We start from the raw sequence: 23275 nt of genomic DNA, 5'->3' as shown, positions 1-23275 counted from the left end.
CATTTATTTTTATCCAAAAAAAAAAAAAAAAAAAAAAAAAAAAAACTGCAACGTCTTTGATGGATTCCTCCTCGTATACGCAGGGAGATTGCAAGCACACCATAGTGATTAGAGATATGAGGTTGATCCATCCCGAGGACGTACACGATCGTGCTGCTTATCCAATCGTTACATTTCAGCTTAGGACCCGAGTTCAGAAATGCGACGTCTGTAACATCTACAGGGCTAAAAAGGTTACACTCGACGATAAGTGGGCGCAGGAAAACCCGTGCTACTTTTGTGAAGACTGCTATTTTCTTCTTCACTACTCGAAAGAAGGGAACCTCCTTTACAACGATTTTGTGGTGCACGATTACGTGCATGATTAGCCTCGTTCACACATGAAATGGCTTGGATATCCATGCTCATTGAGATTGTGTGCAGTTTTGATGATGTTGAGTTGGTTCTGTAAGTAGCCAAAGTCTCCAGAATTAGAGGGTAGAGGTAAATGGCTGGGGGACTGTTCTTATAGTGTGTTGATATGAAAGGTCAATTATTATATAGGGTTGAATACAAAATAGTCGTATATGAGATGTCATTGAACCTCCTTTGTGCCTCCTTCCTCATAAAAGCCAACCCCTCAAGATCGAATTATATGGTTGAAAATGTTGCGCTAAGAAGTTATCCATACGACCATTTTAAGTATATGTTGATGATTTATTATTGGGTACTATTGGGAACGTCAGGTGTTGTATGTCACGGTCATGCTTGTTCAAGGCGTGTTGTTTATAGCCAAATGTCGGATGTTCTAATTATGCTTGTCTAGGACGTGTTATTCTTGGTCGCATGCCCATTTCAAGCCCTTTTTACATGCTTTCATTTTAGATAGTTTTTTACTATTTCACGTTGGGTTAACATGATTTTAGATGACTGTTCACCAAAATCATGTTTACACTCGTTACGGCTAAAATGTCCTAAAATGTACTATAAGGGATATGACTGGTTGTCTCTTCCTCCTACCCTAGTTATATGCCACCAGAGTCATGACTGAAAATAGACGTGGAATATGTTATCTAGACGCGGAATATGTTCTCGGACTGAAAATAGACGTGGAATATGTTCCCCTCTCTCGTGTTGATTTTTTATAATGTTTTAAAAAAAAAAATTTGCACTTTTTATATTCTCTAGTTGTTCATCTTGGATCTAGAAAGAGAATTTTATATATGAGTTTGTATTCATAAAATATTAATAAAAATATTTAAAATATTTATAAAAAAAATGGAAAATATTGACTAGATTTATACAATTTAATAATAATAAAAAAAACATAGATAGGGAAAGGTGAAGAGCATTAATTGCTAGGGACGGCAAGAGGGCAAAAGGAAGAAAGGAAAAGGCACATGCCTTCACAGCTCTGCCCAGCTCTGCCTTTCTCTGACCTGCTCTGCCGCATTTGGGCTCCACCTCCCCCACCATCTGTACTTTCTTTCCCCTCACAACCCCCTTACCTGAAACAGATTGTTCCATTTAACCCTTTGTTCCTTCTCTCCGCCGCCATCTCATCTTCTGTTCCATTCCCCAATCTCTGACACAGGCCTCATCTTCCCTCCTTACCCCACCATTTTTTCAAATTCTTTCTCTGTTTCGCCACATAATTGCAGTTTCCTTCGCTTTTGTTTCAAGGAGTTCTTGTGCCTTGTGGGTTCCTCTGGATTCCTCTTTCTTGCATTGCATGTGAATCCCTTCTCTGTTCTGTTCTGTTCTGCTTTCATCTGTATTTTTTCGTCTGCGATTCCTATTTTCCAGCTTCTTCAATCGTAAGATTTATTGTTCAATCGCTCATCTGGGTCTGATTTATTGTAGAAATCGTTTAGCACCCTTTTATCGTTTGAAGATTTCGATTGATCCTCGTTTCTTAGTTTTATCAACGCGTTCTGATGATTTGTTCTTATGGGTATCTTTTAGGTGCTTGCGTTTACAAAAAACGATTCTGGGTGCATCGATCTTGGTATTCATTTCAATCAAGGTGCATGATGAACATAGATCTTCATGGGAATTTTATAATTTAGCTCTTGATTGGAAATGGGTTTCTCTTACTTTTGACAGTTTTGAATCAGAAACTTGATGGGAGACGATTAACTCGATTTGAGGCTCGGGATGATCTCTCCAGCCTTGATTTGTTTGTGCTGGAGTAGCAAAAGCACGTGGTCTCTGTTTGATTCCTTGCAGGGCACTCATCGATTGTAACTCTAAATGGAGGTATCATCGAATGGTAAACGCTCGATTCATTGCCTTCGCTATCTCAATTCCAGAATTTGCAAATGCATAGCCATATTACTTGTTCTTCTGATTGTTAGAGCTATTTTCTTCCCATCCACGTTGAGTTTTGGCTGGACTGATGATCATGGCTTATTACTCATCCGAAATCTCTCTCCATTTCATGGTTCAAATTTTGGAATTCGCATTGACAAGTTCTTGGAGGTTCCTCAGATTGTTTGGGGTTTAAACAATCAAAAGATAGCATTTGCAAGAGCTTGTTTAACTGCAAGAATGTTGAACCGAACCCTTTTGATGCCTAGTCTTAGTGCTTCCCTTTTCTATAAGGAAGTTGAGCGTTTGGAACCAATTTCCTTTGATAAGATCTTTAAGTTTAATGAGTTCAATTCTCGCTGTAATGGGTTTGTTCGTTTGGGTCATTATATGGACGTTTCGAATCGAGCAAAAATGATCGAACTGCCTAAAGGAAGCGGAAGGAAGTGGACGATCGAGAGGGATTTCAAGCAATTGAAGGAGTATAGTAAGGAGCCATTTGATCAATCTGAGGTGATTAGAATAGTTGGTAAGAATCCATTCTTATGGCATGATCACTGGCCCGTAAAGGACTACGCACGGGTTTTCGAGTGCTTGGTTTTGGTCGACGAGATAGCGAATGAAGCGGATAAAGTGATTTCCAGAATTAGAGAAGTAGGATCAGAAGAAGTAACTGGTGCTAAATCTGCAAAGTTGCTGCCATATGTTGCAGTCCACATGAGAATAGAGATAGATTGGATGATTCACTGCAAGAAGTTAGAGCAGAGATACAATATGAACCAGATTTGCAGCAGCAAGGAGGAGATAATGAGTAGAGTAGGGAACATTTCGGGAACGAACACGCCGACAGTCGTTTATCTCGCCGTTGCAGATAGTTTACTGAACGATTCTTCGATTTTGGACGGTTGGAAAGAAGGGTTACTACCATTTGAAAAGAAGAAGCTAGGCATTGATAAGATCTACAAGAAGTATCCGTACCTGATACGGTCGGCAATCGACTACGAAGTTTGCTTGAGGGCTGACGTGTTTGTTGGGAACAGTTTCTCTACATTTTCGAGTCTTGTAGTTCTCGGGAGAACGCAAAAGCTGATGAAAGCGGGGGTTGCGGTTGGAGAACTATGCAGTAGAAGTGTAATATGGCCTTCTTATGCATATAACATATTGGGAGATTCAGAGGGCAGGCCTCAGAAATGGGTAGCTAATATGTCTGATATAAGCCTGCAGAAGATTAGCTATGGTTCCAATGATACCTCGTGTCGATAGTTGCTTACTCGATGACCCGAGATTTGTTGGGTTTCATTCTTTTCTGTTGATATTATTCATTAAATACATAATTGATTTGTGCTGTTGATTCATATGGAAGAAATGCATTATGTTACACTGTTTAGAGTTTTTGGTTTAGAAAATATATTTGCATGAAAGGAAGGGATGATAGTCCCTCAAAAGTAAGAATCTATTCTATAAACTTTAAACTTTAATAGGTAAGATTCGTAATAAAAGTGGCGAGAAAGTCGCCCTTTGCCCCATTAGAGATCGATCGATCTTAACCCGATTACGTATGACGTTACATATGTGCACTTCTTCTCTTTTTATAGCTTTCCTAGACCTAGACTTTCCTAGCCCTCGGGCTTGTGTGCACTCGTTCTCTTGTTTGAGCTTTCCTCCGCACCTAGACTTTCCTGGTCCTCGAGCTTGTGTGCACTCATTCTCTTTTTTGAGCTTTCCTCCCCACCTAGACTGTCCTGGTCCTCGAGCTTGTGTTCCTTACTTCAGTTTGTGTTTTGGTATACTAATCATCTTCTTCTTAATGTCTGTCTATCATCTTCCTTGACACTATCCTTTAGATTGGCCCATCGACTTTCAATGTCATGCAATCTTTCTTTCTACCTTGTTCTTCATATGCTTTCCTCGAATCAAGGTCTTAGCTACTCACTTTCGAATGATCTTCTACCGCCTTCTAAATTCTAGCCATGAACTATCCAAGGGGCTAGATTGTTGTTGCATTGTAGGTAGTCCTTGTAGAAGAGTCATCCTTGGAGGAGAGTCATGGCTTATGGCTTATCTCAACAAGATAATTGCTTCATCTCAACAATAATTGTTTCAGATGCAGTAGAAAACAAAAACAGTCCCACCCATTAGATGACAAACTATCTCATTCACAAAGAAAGGTAGACATAACTTTCACATCATTCTAACAAAATGAACACATAATTTTTTTTTTAAATTCTTCTCTATTTCTTTGGCTCTTTTTTCAAGCATTTGTTTGCATAAGATTCCCCCATTCAAATCTAATGCAAGGAGGGCCTCTGAGGGCCACATCATAAGCAGCAGCAGCAGCATGATTCAGTACATCGAAACGCCAAGCTCGGCGGTGTAAATGAAGGACGAAAACTAGAGTAAGAAACTCTTTTACCTTCCCCCTTTTATTTTTCAATATCAGTAAGACACCTAAGAATTGATATCATTGTACATAATCTTCATAGTAGCTATCGCTTATCAGAGAAACAAACCTCTCGAGCCAAGGAAGCTGGTGTATGTCCTTCATCGTGTCGACATAAGAAGAGTCTGTACATCGTGGTGGAGATTGATACGGTTGGTGGTCGCTCAAACTAAATCCCCCGGCGAGGAATCGTTGAATCAGTGCTAATTGTGACCTCTCTTGCTCCGAGTATGTGTCCATTATCATGGGGAGGGAATTAAAAGTCTCCCATGCCCACTGCTCAGATTCTTGGATGGAATGGGTGACCATGTCCTCGGAGTTTTCTTCGTCCCACAACGTGCATCGGCACGTCTGTTGCCCATCTTGATACTCACCACCACATGAATAGCAGAATTCATGCCCACACCTGTAAAACACATCAAGCAAAGCAGCATAAACATTGAAGTCATATACATACAGCCCTGCTCGAACTAGCTCTAAAAACCGAGTATTACGTGCAAATATTGTATCTAATAAGTTAGATCTACTTGTTATATACACGAATCATGTTCATCACATTGACAACAAGGCTGCTATAAAATATGCACTAAATTAAGATTTGAAGGAAGAAGCCTTACCAGCATGTCATATGGTAGCAACCCTGAGTCAATTCAATCATCCTACGACACTCCTGACAACGGCGCCACCTTTTGTTTTGTGCAAGATGGCGTAAGGTAATATCAGCAGTGTCTCTCTCCTCTAACGGGACGTTCTGAAATTCTTCGCAGCTCATCGACGAGTGCCAAGGAACTTGACATTCAACACAGATGAATCTCTGACATACAGGACACTCGAAACAGCTATTATCCGATTGACTTGATGAACTTGCCCTAGCTGACAAACATTCGCTCGGGTCTAACAGGACAGAGCAATTTGGAAAAGGGCAGTAAATTCTATCCGAGCGAAGGTTTGCTTCTGCTAAGGTATTATCTAATGATTCATATAAAGTCAGGGGAAGAAAAGATCTAAACTCATTGTTTGTAATGTAGTATTGGCATCTCAATTGAGGGCATCTAATGGGAACTTGGGATGCCTCTACTTTTCCATCAACATAAGTCTTCAAACAATTAGAGCAGAACTTGTGACAACACTTCAATGCAACAATCATGGCAGATGGTTTATTATCACAACAAATAGAACAATTTTCAACTGATTTATCTCCTTTTTTCGGACGAGAAAGAACCCCGATAGCCACTTTCGCAAGATGAAATGGCTGCTCGAGATCAGTACTTGAAGAAAGGTTTAGGGAAAAGGCTTCAAAATTGCTGGCATGTTCTAGAATCCTTTCTTTCAGCGCTATAAGAAGTGGAATTTCAGGCTGTTCTTCATTTGTTATCTGTCAAACATTCACATTATCTTAAGCATAATAGATGTATGAACATGGCCAGAAAACTCTAAGAGTTTATGCATCTCTCCACTCTCTTGAACTTCCACAGATATTATAGCATAAATCATAACAAGAAAAGATTAGGTGGGTCGGGAAGTAATAACCTGTTTATACAACGGATCGGAGTCGGTGAAAGCTCGAATACTGTGGATGTCGTTCTGCATAGCCTCAACTAGACCATCCATTAGAGCTAAATAATCAGCAACTAACTCATCAACATAAAAATCAAGCTTCTTCTGGACCTGAATAAAAGGGACCTTTCCTGATTTCTCCATGAATACACCAATTCCAGAAAGACCAGAAGCAGGATCGCCGATCCCCGCTATCGAAACGCCTTTAAAGAACAATTTCACGGAAAACTCATCAAGATCCTCTTCCTTCTCAGACTGTTCTTCCCCTGCAAATTCATTATCTTTCCAGACTTCGTGATCTTCACAACAACTTCGGAAATCTTCACCATCATCGTCCTCAGCTAGAACACGAGAAGAACCACGGCCAAAAATCTCACGATGATCCATTCTCCAAATTTTTCAAACAATCCACAAACCCCAGATGGTTTAGGATTAAAGTGGCAGTAAATAAGAGAATACCCACCACCAAATGAATTTAAGACTGTTCTTCCCCCTTCTTAATTACTCAAAAGAATCACGTGAAGGATTTCATAGCCACCGCTAATCGAGGAGTCCAAAAAAAGAACTCCCAGGCAATCTTTCCCTAATTTTTAAATTGAAGCAGCAATCACTCCTAAAATCACAGAAAACGATCTACATCAAAAAGTAACAAAATAACCATTGTAGAATCAACCTAAAAGGATTAAGATTCGTGAAATTTCAACATCGAGGACATGAAATTCCCAAAATCGAATAATGAAAAGAAGAACATGTCCGTATTGGAGAAAATTCAAATAAAACAAGTAATTCTTGTATTTTTCTGCGCAAATCAAGATCGACCCACTGGGCAACCAACTAATTTATCAAACCCCATTTAATCGCATCAACAAAAAAAACTACACAAACTTCAGGATTAGGGGTTGGAGAATGAAGAACAAAGAAAGAGAAACAGATAAAGTATTCAAAGAATGGAAGATTCCATACCTCATGTGAAGAGAATTCTGGGGAGTGAAAAATTTGTGTGTAGAAACAAGAAATTAAAAAACCCTAATGTGACGAACAGCAAGAAAGAGCGCCAAAGCAGTGCCCAAAATTTCTCGCTCCCGATTCACAAAATCAGTGTGGAAAACAGGTGGATCCATTGATTGGGGTTTGCAGAGAGCAAAATGAATCAAAAGAAAGAATCTTGAGCTACTACTTGCCAATTCGATGGCGTAAGATTGATTAAAGCTAATAAGTTGGTTTCTGTTTGCGGTTCTTCTCCTTGGTTCCTTCTATAATTTTCTTATTTAATTATTTTAATTCCAAATTATTTCAACACTTTTACCAATAAAATTACGTTAATTAATAAAATTAATCCTATTTCTTAAACTTTTTAATAATTTTTCAAAAATATCCTTAAATTTTAAAAAATTTCAATAATACCCTTCCATCTTTTTAAAAGTTCAAAAATACCGTTATCGTTAATACTATGTAAAATATCATTAAGACTCTTAACCTTCACAAAAAAAAAAAAATTATCGTGAATATATGGACGAAAACAATTTATCTACACCTCATAGATAATCTCCTAACTATGGTCATAAAATATGAAAGTTACAACTTTACTCTTGGAATGCTCCACGGGAGATTAAGAGTTTTGATTTTGAGTCTCTTTAAAATTGACATGATTAGTCTTGTTTGTGTAGTGATTCAAATCTCAATCGAATGGTCTTATCATGAGATATTTGATTAACAAAATAATCTGAATCTCACCTCGTTGTAGTTATTCTTTATCATCTCGAAAGCTTTAGAATACTTTTAGATAGAAATAATTAACAATTTGTTTAAAAAATGCTTTTTAAATAGAAATAATTAATAAAAATAAAAAATAAAAATATTTTTAGAAAAAAAAAATACTTTTTTAGTTTGTTTCAAAAATAAAAATGTTAAATTTCTTTTTATAGAACATTAAACTTTTTTTTTTAAATTAAAAAAAACAATGAAAACAGTTAGTACCGTTCTCATGGCTCTGCTTTCGGCTTCCATCATTCCCTAAATTAGTCTGATGTTAGTCCCACTTTCAACATAAGCTCACACGGGTTTGCTTTGGGCTTCCACAAAAGGCCTCGTGATAATAGAGAGAGTATTCGTTAATTATAAACTCATGATCATTCTCTAAATTAGTCGACGTAGGACAGACTTTCATCCAACAAGTAACACATTTTAAAAATACTCGTAAACTTTCAAAACTAATATCAATACTTATAGAAAATAAATTTATCGTTCAATCTAAACATAGTTCAATTCACGCACGAGGATGATGTAAATTATTTACTAAATTAAATTTTTTAACAATATGATTTAATTGATTTTTTAAAATTTTATTTATTTATTTATTATTGTCCAACGATGAAGCATTATGTTTTTATTAAATGATGAGAGTTGCATAATTCTATCCTAAAATCGACGTCACAAATTTCATTTTTTTAATCACTCAATCATTACATTATAATATTTTGAAGCATAGAATAATTATGGTTTTTTTTTAATTTAAAAATTGGAGATTTATTTATAATCTCCCCTCAATCAATCGACTAATTTAATCTTTAAATATTTATTTATAACATAATTAATATTTGAGTGTATACGATAAAAATTAATTAATTAGTTTTCGTTCAATAACCCTACGTCACTCCACTGTAAAACTGTAAAACTGTATTTTTATGCCCTTCAGTGCTAATTATGTTTATTGATATAATCATTACAAGCAAGTTGATCACGGTTCGTAATTATAATTATTATAATTAGGTCAATAGTTTGTTTACCATGGTAATGAACGATTTGTTTATGATTCAATTATCACTTAAGAAATCTACTCGTCTAGCTATCTTGTATGAGAATGAATGAATTCCATCGACTCAGCTACAAAAACTGTTCTCATTCATACAAATCAAAACACAAGTTCTCACCTGCCAAAGCTCATAATTCACTTAAGATTAAGATTAAGTTGCATTGATCATTTCTCGATTAACAGATTTATAAAGACATAAAATATTTTATGGTATGGTCTTACAAACTCATCGTATATGATAACACCACTCATATGTTTCTTCATGAACGATTTAGATCAAATCATTTGTAACAATTATCAAGTGGGTCATGTTAATAGTACAACTTATTTATATACAACAGACTTTTTAATTTTTTTTTTTTTTAACATCATCCTTACGTACATAAATCACCTGTTATTCAAGATTATACTAATAACCTTACATTTTATTATTTACTATAAATAATATTGAAGGGTAGATAAGATAATTATAAGGTGTTGGGAGCATAAATTTCAACAAAAATATTGATAAAGCAATGGAGCTTACACAACATCAACCACCAATGTCTTTGTCCATATTTAAAATATGTCAAACCCAACTAGGAAGTCAACCAATTAGAAAAGTCATAAATTAAATGGAAAAACATCTAACGTCATCACCTACCCCTCCAAAAAAAAAAAAAAATGTATTTATATATCCAAAACTTTGAAGATTAATTTCGATTAACATAGCTCAAGCCCATCCCTAGTAAATATTGTCTGTTTTGGCTTGTTACTATAGTCGTCAGTCTCACGATTTTAAAACGTATCTACTAGGGAGAGGTTTTCACGTCTTTATAAGTAATGCTTCGTTTCACCCTGTTCAACTGATGTGGGATCGCACAATCCACCCCCTTGAGAGCCCAACCTCCTAGCTAGTACACCACCCAATGCCTAACTCTCATACAATTTGTAATAGCCTAAGCCCGCTGTTAACAAATATTGTCCACTTTGACCCGTTACGTATCACTGTCAGCCTCACGATTTTAAAATGCGTTAACTAGGGAGAAGTTTTCACACCTTTTATAAGGAATGTTTCGTTCCCCTCTCCAACCGATGTGAGATCTTACAATCCACCCCTTTGGAGGCCCAACGTCCTCACTGGCACACCGCCCAATGCCTAGCTTTGATACCATTCGTAACAGCCCAAACCCACCACTAGCAAATATTGTTCGTTTTAGCCCGTTACGTATCGTCATCAGTCTCACGGTTTTAAAACGCATCTACTGGAGAGAGGTTTTCATACCTTTGTAAAGAATACTTCGTTCCCCTCTCTAACCAACGTGAGATCTGACATTTTATGTTCAAAATGTCAAAAGTTTGAATCTCGGTCCATTGATTAAAATAAAAAAAGAAAAGATCATAACTTGACGCGACACAAACAAAGTGAAAAAAACAGGTAAAACATAAACTTTACCCTAAAATTTATTAAAAACACAAACTCTCTATAGAGTAACACACATTACAAAGATCAAGATCTAAACATTTACTAATCTACAAACACAAGAAGAAAATGGTCGAAAATTTTATTGAGAAATGTTTTGGTTGATATTGATTTCAAGCCCACTTAGCCATTAAGGACATGCCACCAGCTCCCAAGAGCACAGCTACATAGGATTTGACTTGGAGTTTGATGCTGCCTTGCAGCTTTGGTCCCATAAAGTCAGCCGACAGAAGATCCACCAAAGCCATGTAGATGAGCAAGCCAGCTGAAGAAGCATTCAGCAACCCGACAGTGATGAGCGCAGCTGGGCTGTTTTCTTTGTATGTCTTGGACAACCCTATTCCAAGAGCTATCCCAAATGGCGTTGTCACTGAGAAAAAGAATGCCATTATTGCCTTCTTCATCCACTTGTATTCTGCCTGCACCAATATTTTCACACACTAATCAACTTACGGTTCTTAGGGTTTGATTGTTTGATTCGATGATTCAAACTTCTAATGGTAACTAATTGTAACCGTTCATGTCCACCACTAGCAGATATTGTTCTTTTTGGGCTTTTCTTTTTAAGTTTTTTCTCAAGGTTTTTAAGGTTTCCACGTCCTCATGAAGGGTGTTTCGTTCTCCTCCTCAACTAATGTGGGATCTCACAATCCACCCTCATTCAGTGCCCAACTTCCTCACTGACACTTGTTCCTTCCTACAATCAATGTGGGATCTCACAATCCACCCTCATTCAGTGCCCAACTTCCTCACTGACACTTGTTCCTTCCTACAATCAATGTGGGACCCCACAAATCCAAGGGTGTTTAGTTTTCCTCCCCAACCGATGTGCGATCTCACAATCCACCCTCTTCACGGCCCAGTGTCATCGCTAGCACTCGTTCCTTTCTCCAATCGGTGTGGGACTCCATCAAATTCATCCCCTTGAGGGTCCAATATTCTTATTGGCACACCCCATCATGCCTACCCTTTTCGGGGAACAACCTCCTCGCTGGCACATCGCCCGGTGTCTGGCTCTGATGCCATTTGTAACGGCTCAGACTCACTACTAGCAGATATTGTCATCTTTGGGCTTTCCCTTTCGAGCTTCCCCTCAAAGTTTTAAAAACGCATATGCTAGTGAAAGGTTTTCACACCCTTATAAAGGGTGCTTCGTTCTCCTCCCCAACCGATGTGGGATCACACAATCCACCCCCTTCAGGTCCCAACATCCTCGCTGACACTCGTTCCTTTCTCCATATGTGGGACCCCCACTAAATCCACCCTCTTTGAGGCCAGCGTTTTTACTAACACACTGCCTTGTGTCTGCCCCCTTCGGAGAACAACCTTCTCGCTGACACATCGCTCGGTATCTGTCTCTGATACCATTTGTAACGGCTTAGGGCCACCACTAGCAAATATTATCCTCTTTAAGCTTTCCCTTCCGAATTTCCCCTCAAAGTTTTCAAAACGCATCTGCTATTGAAAGGTTTCCACACCCTTATCAATAGTGTTTCGTTATCTTCTCCAACCGATGTGGAATCTCACACTAATTATAGAGATTTAAGTTTAAATTTGTATTTTTTGGTCAATACAACGATCATAATATGAACAGGTGAAGAACAAATCACGATGTTGATTTATTCAACGGATGACTTATAAGGGCGTAGACTTTGAACATAGATGATAATTTAATATCTATAAACTATTATGAAATGATATATGACCAATAATTGTTCTTGATCGTACGGATTAGATTGACCATAGGAGCTACTTCGAAGTTAGTAATATTAATTACCTGAAGAATACAGCCTCCAAGACCCATCCCTTCAAACATTTGATGGAAACAAAGAGCAGCCACTAGGCCTTTGATTGTGCAAGTATCATTTGTTGCTCCAAGTGAAAGTCCTATCACAACGGAATGGACAACAATTCCCAATTCCAAAACCTAACAATTTCCGAACACGATATTGTAAACGAAGCTTTTGGTCGACGATATATACACGAAAAAGGGAATGAAAATGCTCACCATGGCAATAACTCGATAACGTAGTAGTTGAGAACCAACATTGAGTTCTTTGATGTCTCTATGATGGTGGCCATGAAAATGGCCACCGCTGACTACAGGCAACTCATGATGACCGACTTCTCGACTCTCAGGCATAACTTCGGTATGTTTCTTAGTATACAAACTAGTAGCCACGGAATCGACCATGAGAGTGAAAATGGCAGACATCATGGCAAGAAAACCCGAAAAGGGAAACTTATGCCACGGGTTTTCCTGGAGACAATTAGACCAAAGCATATCGAAAGAATCAGGCAAAACATGCATGAAACCGGTGGCGAGAATGATGCCAGATGCAAAGGCTTTAAGGATGATGAACGTGTTTCTATCAGGGTGCAACATCGGGATGGATTGAGAGAAGAGCGGGGAGCAAACGCCGATGACGCTCGCAATGAGGATCGAGAAAATGGCAATGATTTTAAGACGTGTTGCTTTGTCTTTATTGGTGCAAGAATTTGTTGTTGTTTCACATTGATTAGATTGTGAAACAACTTGGGTTGTGAGAAAAGAGATGAGAAAGAGGAAGATTGAGATGAGCTTGAGAAGTGAAGTGGAGGATGCCATTTGACTTTGAGTTGTGACATTTTGAGCTATGGATAAGTTAGTATTTATATACAAATGCCAACAAAGGTGATACTATCGTTAATCCTCCAAAGGGTATTTTTTAATGCAACTATATCTCAATTGGCCCGTTTAATTAATCGACAAAAAAGAATCTTTTTTAAGTATTCGAAATCATTCTTCTATGCTCTAAATATTAGATCTCGTTATCACCTATCGATATGTTCATTTAACTCGCGGGAACTCGTCTCAAACGAGATAGGTAATCTCTGTTTAAATGAAAAATGAGGAAGGAGTGAGGAGAGATTTTTTCGGGTTTACTAAATTGGGACTGAGATGAGGATTATATTTCTTTCTTTACTCAGTAAATAAATGAATATTATTACTCAAAATGAAAGTTTTTAGAAATTAGGTTGAACATTATTGAATTTATTAACATCGGATACCTTTTTTAATAGAAACTATATTGAAAAATGGAAATTATCTTTTTTTTTTTTGGGTATTTTTTAAAAAGATTTTTTTTCGAAAGATTGGAAAAAGAATTTCCGAATCCGATCCTTGTCCCACTCTGTGCAAAAATAAATTGAAATATCACAGAATGGAGATTGAAATCGAAGATGGGGATAGAGACGAAATTTCTTTTCCCATCCTGTCCTACTTCATGGACATCTCTAATCACCTATATTATTTTATCAAACGTTAAGCTATCGCAGGAAAAGTATCACAAATTTTACAAAACCAGGTACGATTTTTTCAACTCTAAATACATATTCAATTCCAAGTTTTTTTCAATATATATTTAAGGGCTTCTCCATCCCAAACAAAATAAAGTTATGAAATGGAGAAATTTAAAATTAGGGTTTGCATTGGAAGAAGCCAAAGTACACCAAAAGTACATAGAGATATGTGTATAAAGAATTGGGCATGTGGTTGATGTTGGCAATGGTTGTGGAAGCTTGTGGTGGGTAGCGTTGGGCAAAGGACAAAGGCATGCTTGGCTTGCCTGTGTGTGCTTTGCTTGCTATCTCAAGTTGGGAACATGAACTGAAAACGGCATGTTCCATCCTTTTTTTTTTTTGGTTTATTTTTCTCATTTTAATATTTTATGGACACAAATGATTTGACTTATGCTGTTTTTGTAATAACTTATTAGAACTATTGATTTTAATTTTAAGTTTAATATAACTTTCATCGTTTAATGATCGAGAACTTATTAGATACTAAATTGAAAATTTAGAAATTTATTAAACAAGTAATTCAAAATTCAAAATTTAAGAACTTATTAGAGATTTTTTAAACTTCATGAATCAATTAGACGAACATAAAATTTTAGATATTTATAGAACAAACAAATAAATACGAATCCAGAGAAGTGTATTTGGATAATCCTAAAATAGTTTTTTCATAATTAAAGTCAGAAGTATAGCTTAGATAATTAATAATATTTAACACGTTAAAATACTTAAATTATAGGTTATAAAATTGATTTTTTAAATAAATGGAATATCATTGGTGAAATTGAATTCTAGATGAGCTTAAACATAAGAACGGTGAGTTGAGATGAACTTAAGAGTACTGAGTTGAACAAAAAACTTTAAGAGACGATTATTGTTAGAATGTCTACGAGCAAGGTTGAATTGGATTATTTGATGCAAAAATGAACTCAACGAAAAGTTTTGGAATAAATTACTTTGATGATCAAGATCAAGAGTGAATGACTCTAGAAAATAGCTTGATTAAGACTACTTGAACGACTCTTGTATGTAAATCTAAACACAAAAAATGTAAAGGAACAAACTAAGAAGTATAGTATGCAACTTTCATTATAATATCCAAAATATTCGTACTAAATCAACAACATGAATGAATAAACTATGGTCAATTGAAAGTTGTAACTCGCATGTCGATTAATATCACAATGACCACCGACTAATTGTAACTTAAAACCTTAAAAATAATAATCTAAAATTAAAAAAATACAATCGTGTCATCTAACCTTGTACCATCTAATCTGAAGTTTTTGTGGCATGATTAAGCATCTTATTTCGTATCAGTCTCTCCTTCTTCAAGAGAATTCGTCTTCTAATCCAATTGATCCCTTTGTAACGCAAACTCAAAATCATTTACATTTCGCGTCTTAATTTTCTCGAGGTCTTCACTTTCATCTTTAGGACATGCATGGATGTAAAATCGAAATGGGAGTATCGCATCTTGTGTAGCTCATTGGTCTTCTTTTCCATGAGTTCGATATTGGCTCTTGAAATCATTATTGAATCTTGCTTGAATTCAATAATACACTTAAAATTGCAAAACCAATTAAAGTGCAATGAATTAGTAAGTGTCTAAACCAAACTTCGGGAAGCTATCATGCCGCTTCACTTAAATCAGTAAATTTTCTACACGGTGTTCGTGAGTTGGATTGAGTTAAATTGAGATATTTTTTAGATTCAATTCATTATTAGGATTACAAATTTTAATCTAAACCAACTCTTATTAAATAATAAACTCGACCAGTTAGATTGTTTCGATTCATTTATTCAAATTTTTGTTTTTAATAAAATCAAAATGTTAATTCGTAAAACATCTCTTTATTTATTTTCAAACAACCCAAATAATTTCATAACACAATCCAAACCATACCGATTAAGTTGAGTTGATCATAATTTTCAGATCATCTCGTTTTTTAAACACCCTAATATTTTAGAGTCGATGGGACGAAATTGATGGTATCAAAAGAAGATCAATACTCGTAGCCGTGAATATCCCTAGAATTAAAATACATCTAAAAAAACGACTAATAGGAATAATTACTTTTACAATTATTATTTTCAAGTCAACCACCAATNTTATATCTAACAAAAAAAAAAAAAAAAAAAAAAAAAAAAAAAAAAAAAAAAAAAAAAAAAAAAAAACACTTGTGTTAGTTTAGAAGTAACTAATATTTGACTTAATAAACTAAATAAACTAAATATATATGATGTTTGTGTTTTTGGATAAGATTATTAATCAAATATATTATATATATATATAGTTTTTGTAATAAATTTATATACATTCTTTGGTCAACATGGTGGTTGAAAGGCCAAACCAATTTTGCTGAAATAAGACGAAATTAGAGAATATTAATTATGGAGCTTAGATTAATCAATATATTGCTATTATTTTTGTTTCAACTTATAGACTTTTTATTTAACCTAATTAACAATTAATCATCATTAAACTCCACCTAATTTAATACGAATTAATTTAAATAATTTCAATTGTGTATCAGATATTTTTATAATATAAATTTTAAAGAATGCAATAATTAAATTGATAGTTGATTTTAAATTAAATAAAATTAAAATATTCTAAATTAATTCATTTAGGAAAGATTTAATTTATTAATTTGATATTTTAATAATACATCTCCAAAATTTTAGGATTTAGTTTTTTTTTTTTTTTTTTATAAATAATTTGAATGCATATTGTCTCTAGACTCTCTCTCTTGCTCTTTGACTGTGAGTTTGAGAATTTGTCTCGCAGGTCTCATGTAGCGTTCGTCTTCAGCTTCGAGGGTAATTAGATAAGTGAAATGAAGTCTCGATTTTTACACTTACATCACAGCGTTCGTCTTTGTTGTTCGTCGTTCGGCTTCTTAGTTCTCATCTCACTCTCGTCTTGTCTTTGTGTGTCGTCGGACGTCGATGTCGTTTGCATCTTTTTTTCTTCATGGACTCTCTTCTCAGTTCCCATTTCTTCGCTCAACTTCGTCTCTGTGCTTCTCGTTGGACATAGTCGCCGACTATCTCTTCGCACAACACTCTATTGTTTCACAATCCGAAAATAGAGGGTTAGATTAGGTTGGATTGTGAAAATTTTTGAGTTATGGGTTACCAATCCAACCAACCCGAACTTTTGGGTTAGTCCAAAAAAAAATCATCGACCCAACTCAATCTGGACCATATACACACTATTAATGCAATTATTTCTCTAAAATGGGCTGTTGTTCGGTTGCAAATGGCCCATTACATGTTCAAAGCCTCACTCAATGGGCCACTTTGGTGCAACTAAAAAAGCTCCCAAATTCTTTTCAATACTAAAAAAAACTAATAATAATAACTACGACTCGTATTTTATCTCGGTCTCTCGTAACTTTTGACTCCATATTTCCTTCTCTCCGAAAAAAGTGTCAAAAAGCTTTTGAAGACAAGAACAGACAGCGGTTGATGACTCTATATTTTTGTAATAATACGCTATTTTAAAAATTATTTATATATAAAAACAAAAATCCTTAACACCAATAATCATCGCCCATCAATATCTTAATTAACGATCAAACGTATAAATCAATCATTATTTTTTTAATTTTATTCAATAATTCATCTAGCTTTCATAAAAAATATAATTAGTCACAACCTAAAAGAAAATGTCCAAAATACCCTTATACATACATATACATATATATATAGATAGATGACCTACCCGAACAATAATGCATGGGTACCATATCTTATATGTATATAAGAGAGAAAATGCCAAGGGAAATTTAATGTCATTGCGCAATCTCTCTCATCTATCAATTCATAACTCTCAATAATTAGTTGGATTGCTTTTGTTTTTTGTTTTTTGTTTTTTTTTTTGGTTCAATTGGAAATAAATAAATGCAACACAAAACTTTGGACATAATATTATGATACATTTATTGTCACATCTCATTTCATATATTATAATAAACTTCATATATACTAAAATAACTTACAAATTATAATTAAAATATACGGATCTTACACAGCTGTCTGTTACCTCACTCCGACTTGATTAAAATTTATATATTTGGCATATATATTATACGAGCATCATTTTATTAGTAATAAGTTTAAAATTTTGAAAATATTTTCATATCCTTCTAATAATTGAAAATAACCAATTATTTAATTTTGGGTGTTAAAAAATTTAAGGACTCGAAAATTCCGAATTGAATCTAAAAAGATGTACGAATCCCCGACCCAATTCAATCCACAAACACATCTAAATCCAGTCTTAAAATTGAAGATAGAGTTTAACGTATTATTGTTTAAAAAAAATAGTCAACAAATATTAATTAAAGTTTTTAAGGTCTTTCCATTTATAAATAAATAAATAAATAAATAAATAACGTGAGAAGATACTTAAATTTCTATTATTATTTAAATATATTGCCATCAAATGGATATATTAGAATTGGTTTTAAAATAATTAATTGAGAGATTATCAAATTTTCCCAACAAATTTAAATATTTTTTTATTCTGTTGGTCAACAAAATTTTGAATTTATCAAATAAATAAATAAATATAATCCATATTATTAATTTAAAAAATAGTAAAAAAAAAAAAAGAAACATAGTAATTAAATATAATATAATATAATAAATATTTTTTTTTCTCTTTTCGACCATAAAATAAAAATTTCTTTCTTGTCAGTCACTGCACCCTCCAATATTTTAGCCGACAGCCTGATCCATACTTTTGCAGTACATTTTACTAAATGTCCTCTCTTTCAATTTATTAAATTTTAATTTTTAAATATTTTTTATTTATTCCATTTTTTTAAAATATTTTTACTTTTCTCAACAGACACTTTTTTAAAAGGTTGACAGCGATATGTAACGAACTAAAACGGATAATATCTACTAGTTGTAGTTTTAGACTTGAACTATCACAAATGATATTAGAGTTAGACACCAGATAGTGTGACTGCGAGGACATTGTCCTTAAGGGGGTAGATTACGAAATCCCGCATTTCTTATAAAAGTGTAGAAACCTCTCCACAACATATGCATTTTAAAACTGTGAGGCTAACGACGATACGTAACGGGCTAAAGTAGACAATATCTACCAGTGATGGGGTTGGACAGTTACATACAACCAACCCAACCCTATCCTAATTTTAAGATTATTATAAAAATTAAGAATATTTTTATCTTTGTAATCTATCTGAATAATGAACTGTGACGTGTGAATATTTGAAAAATAGAAAATTAGATTGAAATAGATTATTAATTACGTTCGTGTTGCTCGAGTCATCGATCTAATTAACTCAAAATTTAAAATTGTTTTAAAAATAATATATTTGATTTATTTCACGTTAAAAAAATGTAGGTAATGTGGGACAGTTATAATTAATTAATTACTATTTACCATTACCTTGATTTCCACGTACCCACGCATGCCCATTCTTTTCTTCTGCAGCTGAATCCAACTTTAGAACAATAATAACCTGTTCACACGTGGTGTGTCCCACGCCCCGCTGTCAGACCTACATCCGACGTGTCAACTTCCACTTGGCCCCCTTTCTTTTTCCCCTTATATTTTATTTTAATACTCATAATTATTTCATTCTTATTTTTAAAAAAATAGGAAATAAATCATTATGAAATTAACAAAAATATAAATTTATCTAAATACTATTTTTGAGAAATTTATAATTCTGTCTCACAAATAACTAAAAAAATAATTTCTCTTAATTATTGCTAGATCTCAAATAATTAAAAAATAATTTAAAAACACAATATTAAAAAAAATATAATAACTTTTTTTTTTTTTTTTTTGTTCTAAGAAAAATTAACATGGACGCTGGCATTAATGGCAGAGTCACATACAGGGCAAGTATGCAGTGTGGACCCACACATTGTACACAAACAAAGATGCCTACATGGCAACACTAACACCCTCGATTCCCCCGCCATACACTTCCGGCACCGCCTTCCACCGCCGCTCTCCTCCTCTGTTATTCCACAACCACTATTACTCCCACAGCTAGACTCTGCATCATTTGCGGCGGCGGCGGTGTCATTAGCGGCAGAAATCAACCGCTCCAAGTTGGTTCTGAGAGAATTGACGGTGGCTTCATTCGTCTCCGCCAAATCCCGCCATAGCTGATTCTCCATACACAGCCGTTTCACTCTCTCTTGCAATACCCAATTCAATTTCCCCATTCTTTCAATCTCCTCGTCTTTCTCCTTCAATTTCTTCACCAATCTCTCCTCTATAGCTCTCACCAACATTCCAGATTCCCTCTTCTTCCGAATCTCCATTGCCATTCTCACCTTCTCCCTCTGTAATTTCATTAAAAATAACAAAAACCCATTAATTAATTTCCCCAAATTTTCAAACAAATTCAAAAACAGAGGAACAGAGAGACCACTTACATGGATCGCAATAAACCGGTCGATTTCCGATTGCTGCTGCTGAACGTGGGAGTTAATGATTTCTTCATCCGACAACCTGCAAGGGAATGGACATGGCGGTTCCTCGTATCCCGACCGTCTCTGTCGCTTTCGAACCGGCGCGGCGGGGAAGTTATTGGAAGTCAATCCACTATCGGCGGGGAAATTGTTAACAATCTCCGGCACGGATTTCCCGGCAACATAAGGCCATAATCCGGCGGTTTCCACCGGCATCGTTTTGTAATTGTAGATATCAAGAACTTCTTGACTCTGTTTCATGAAATCTCTGAAACAGAACGAAACCCAGATGAGAAAAACAGAGTATAAGAGGAAAAACAGAGACCCAAAAGAGTTGCAGGTTAAGGCAAGCACCCATTGTTGGTGATGAACGGAGACGGTAGATGATTCATACGCCGTGCTTCAACTGCCATGGAAATTCAGAGAGGAAGGAAGGGGAAGTTTGGGTTTTAATTCAAGGGATTTTAAGAGAGAGAAACGAAGTCAATGAATTTAAGAGAGAGAGAGAGAGAGAGAGAGAGAGAGGGGGGGGGGAATAAATAAATAAATAAATTAATTAATTAAAAAGAAATGAGAAAATAATTATTTAAAAACCTTAACCAATTAGGAAATCCACATGGGGTGTGGCAGTTTTTTTTTTGTTTTTTTTTTTAAATTTTAATAAAAGAAAGTAAATTAAATTAATAAATAATTAAATATCCGGACCAATTTTCGGGGAAGGATGGAGGGGCAGTTACGGAATTTCAGTTTGACCACCGTCTCCTTATGGTACGTTTCAGAAAATCGAGACGGTCAGATAATAATAATAATAATCATAATTATTATTATTATTATTTTCAAGTTATAAGAGTTCTCGCTTAACGTGGAGATGACTGTGATTTTTTCGGCGGTAAAATCGGCCACGTGGCAGAACTAGGGTTGCCACGTGAGATGGAAGCCGTGTCCGAGGTGGTGGAAATCGTGTGGGGGAAATGGGACCGATGGAGGTGGCACGTGGGAATTAAAAAAGTAAAAAAAAAAAAAAAGTAAAAAAAAAAAGATGGTGGTGGTAGTGGGAGATCTTTTTTGTAACGACAATAAAAGCTGAGCCCTAAATGACACGTCAGTGGGGCCCACAGTTAGGCAATTGGGAGTGGGACCCACTACAAAACTTGCTGAGCAGTTTCCCTGTTTTGTTGCAATATTTGTTTTTTTTTTTTTTTTTAATAAATAAATAAATAAATAAGGGGAAGAGGTTGTGTCAGGTGAGTGCGTACGGACCATCTGGAGTAATGGGTCAAATCGAGCATGGGGAGTTGGAATCAGGTGTGGGACAGGTACACCAGAACATGGTGTGTCAAAGTCAATCATAAAATCCTTTTGACTTTTCCCACCAAAATGACCCATCCACAACAAACAACATCTACTGTTCCCTTTCCCCCTCTGTTTTTTACTTCCCCAATTTAATATTTCTACTCTTTGTTTCTTTTTTTTTTAATAAAATTATCTAAATTAGTTTATAGCGTGTAATTGAAAGTCGTTTACGGTCTATTAGGTCTTTCTTTTATATGGGTCGTTCATGACTTATATTGCTTACGTCACTCCAGATAGGTTGTTCGAATGTTTGTCTGATCCTTTGTTCGAAGGATTCTTCGATAATTTAGAACAACGGTTCAAATAGTTCCCTTCATACTAGTGCTGATAAGTTATTTGACTCGTTAATGTCTTGTTGTTTCGTATGTTCTTTGTACTAATAAAGCCGAGTGTTAGATGGACGCGTTAGGGTTTAGGGTTTAGAGAGCAGTTTGGTGTGGTGGGATGTCATTTTTTTTGTATTCTAATTTAATTGAATTCTTACTTTGAAGTTACTTGTGTAGCTTAGCTCAACATTCAATGAATTTCCTATCTCAAGAAATGATTCAATGAATTTCTCTTTGAAAGCAAACAAAATTATGTATTAGTTTTAATGTTTTTTGCAGTCAATTTGCTATATTTATTCACACACTCTTTTATGTCTGGCCTTTCATAAACAAAAATGTACATGTACCATTTTTATCCATGTTCCTCATTTGATATAAGAATATATGCATCTAAATGTTACTAATCTTAGTTCAAATAATCAAATTATTGAAATTTTTTTCGATTAATTCAAGCATGATTGAGTAAATATTACAGATAATTCGATCTTTTATCTCATTCAGTAAAAACAAAAAATCCTAACCATGAGATCTTATAAATGAGTGGAATTTAAAATCAAATCTATACGGACTTATCTTTAATATTTTATCACCAATTTGATCATAACTTAGCTGATTTAGGCAATGGTTGTAGCAGCCCAAACCAACCGCTAATAAATATTGTCCGCTTTGGCTCATTACGTATTGTCATCAGCCTTACGATTTTAAAATGCATATAATATGGGGAGGTTCCCACACCCTTCTAAAGAATGCTTTATTTCCTTCTTCAATCGATGTGAGATCTCACAATCCATCCCCTTGAGGGCCCAACGTCCTCGTTGACACACCACCCAGAACCTGGCTCTAATATCATTTGTAACAGCTCAAGCCCACCGCAAATTGTCCGCTTTAGTCTGTTACGTATCGCCGTCAGTCTCACAATTTTAAAACGCGTCTATTATGGAGAGGTTTTCACACCCTTATAAATAATGTTTTGTTCCCCTCTCCAATCAATATAGGATCTCACAACTGCCATCGGCTGAGATATCAGAAATTCTAAACCTTCAACCTAACACATCGTTGAATTAAAAACATTATACTAATTCAACTCTTAAGATTCAAACTTATGGTTTTTTTTTAGTTTAGGAAATACGCTTAAAACAGTTAAATTAGGCTAAGAACGACATTATAAATCAATCGAATAGTATTATTACCAAAAAGGGAGATGAAATTTCATATACCCTAATCTT

The 23275-nt window shown here is 35.1% G+C and overlaps 5 protein-coding genes across 14 annotated transcripts in view; 2 read left to right on the top strand and 3 right to left on the bottom strand.

Annotated features, from left to right (window-relative positions):
- Positions 1 to 791, top strand: part of LOC111434184 (snRNA-activating protein complex subunit) — a 7536-nt gene extending 6745 nt beyond the window's left edge. For both annotated transcript variants that reach the window (XM_023071551.1, XM_023071552.1), the window contains exon 12: positions 84 to 791. In XM_023071551.1, coding sequence (XP_022927319.1) covers positions 84 to 368 — 285 coding nt within the window. In that variant the 3' untranslated portion in view covers positions 369 to 791. The remainder of the gene's footprint in view (positions 1 to 83) is intronic.
- Positions 792 to 1313: 522 nt separating this feature from the next.
- Positions 1314 to 3676, top strand: LOC111434168 (O-fucosyltransferase 23-like). 8 transcript variants are annotated; one of them, XR_002708904.1, is made up of 4 exons: positions 1314 to 1796; positions 1945 to 2005; positions 2086 to 2251; positions 2337 to 2382. XR_002708904.1 is itself a non-coding variant. In XM_023071521.1 (3 exons), exon 3 carries the CDS (start codon positions 2233 to 2235, stop codon positions 3550 to 3552), a length of 1320 nt encoding a protein of 439 aa, XP_022927289.1. In that variant the 5' UTR covers positions 1327 to 1677; positions 1945 to 2005; positions 2086 to 2232; the 3' UTR covers positions 3553 to 3676. The 8 variants fall into 8 exon arrangements, 7 of the variants coding, with proteins under 7 accessions (XP_022927289.1, XP_022927290.1, XP_022927287.1 ...); XM_023071521.1 differs by having other exon boundaries at positions 1327 to 1677; positions 2086 to 3676; XM_023071522.1 differs by having other exon boundaries at positions 1327 to 1713; positions 2097 to 3676.
- Positions 3677 to 4068: 392 nt separating this feature from the next.
- LOC111434167 (probable E3 ubiquitin-protein ligase rbrA) lies at positions 4069 to 7521 on the bottom strand. 2 transcript variants are annotated; one of them, XM_023071515.1, is made up of 5 exons: positions 7250 to 7521; positions 6398 to 6899; positions 6260 to 6313; positions 5347 to 6104; positions 4069 to 5135 (listed from the first exon to the last, which is right to left on the bottom strand). In XM_023071515.1, the coding sequence occupies exons 2-5, from the start codon at positions 6671 to 6673 to the stop codon at positions 4751 to 4753; spliced, it is 1473 nt and encodes a 490-aa protein (XP_022927283.1). In that variant the 5' UTR covers positions 6674 to 6899; positions 7250 to 7521; the 3' UTR covers positions 4069 to 4750. The 2 variants fall into 2 exon arrangements, with proteins under 2 accessions (XP_022927283.1, XP_022927282.1); XM_023071514.1 differs by having other exon boundaries at positions 6260 to 6899.
- A 2995-nt stretch (positions 7522 to 10516) lies between these two features.
- Positions 10517 to 13172, bottom strand: LOC111434332 (probable zinc transporter 10). Its single transcript, XM_023071766.1, has 3 exons — positions 12569 to 13172; positions 12338 to 12487; positions 10517 to 10979 (listed from the first exon to the last, which is right to left on the bottom strand). The coding sequence occupies exons 1-3, from the start codon at positions 13166 to 13168 to the stop codon at positions 10674 to 10676; spliced, it is 1056 nt and encodes a 351-aa protein (XP_022927534.1). The 5' UTR covers positions 13169 to 13172; the 3' UTR covers positions 10517 to 10673.
- A 6544-nt stretch (positions 13173 to 19716) lies between these two features.
- LOC111434333 (BOI-related E3 ubiquitin-protein ligase 1-like) lies at positions 19717 to 20878 on the bottom strand. The gene is made up of 3 exons (XM_023071767.1): positions 20725 to 20878; positions 20335 to 20638; positions 19717 to 20241 (listed from the first exon to the last, which is right to left on the bottom strand). Exons 1-3 carry the CDS (start codon positions 20781 to 20783, stop codon positions 19738 to 19740), a joined length of 867 nt encoding a protein of 288 aa, XP_022927535.1. The 5' UTR covers positions 20784 to 20878; the 3' UTR covers positions 19717 to 19737.
- Between the last annotated feature and the right edge of the window lie 2397 nt (positions 20879 to 23275).

Source organism: Cucurbita moschata, unplaced genomic scaffold, assembly GCF_002738365.1.
Source record: "Cucurbita moschata cultivar Rifu unplaced genomic scaffold, Cmos_1.0 Cmo_Scf00044, whole genome shotgun sequence".
Classification (NCBI taxonomy): Eukaryota; Viridiplantae; Streptophyta; class Magnoliopsida; order Cucurbitales; family Cucurbitaceae; genus Cucurbita; species Cucurbita moschata.
The sequence above is the reverse complement of the archived record's forward strand: the minus strand, read 5'-3'. Positions and strand labels throughout refer to the sequence as shown.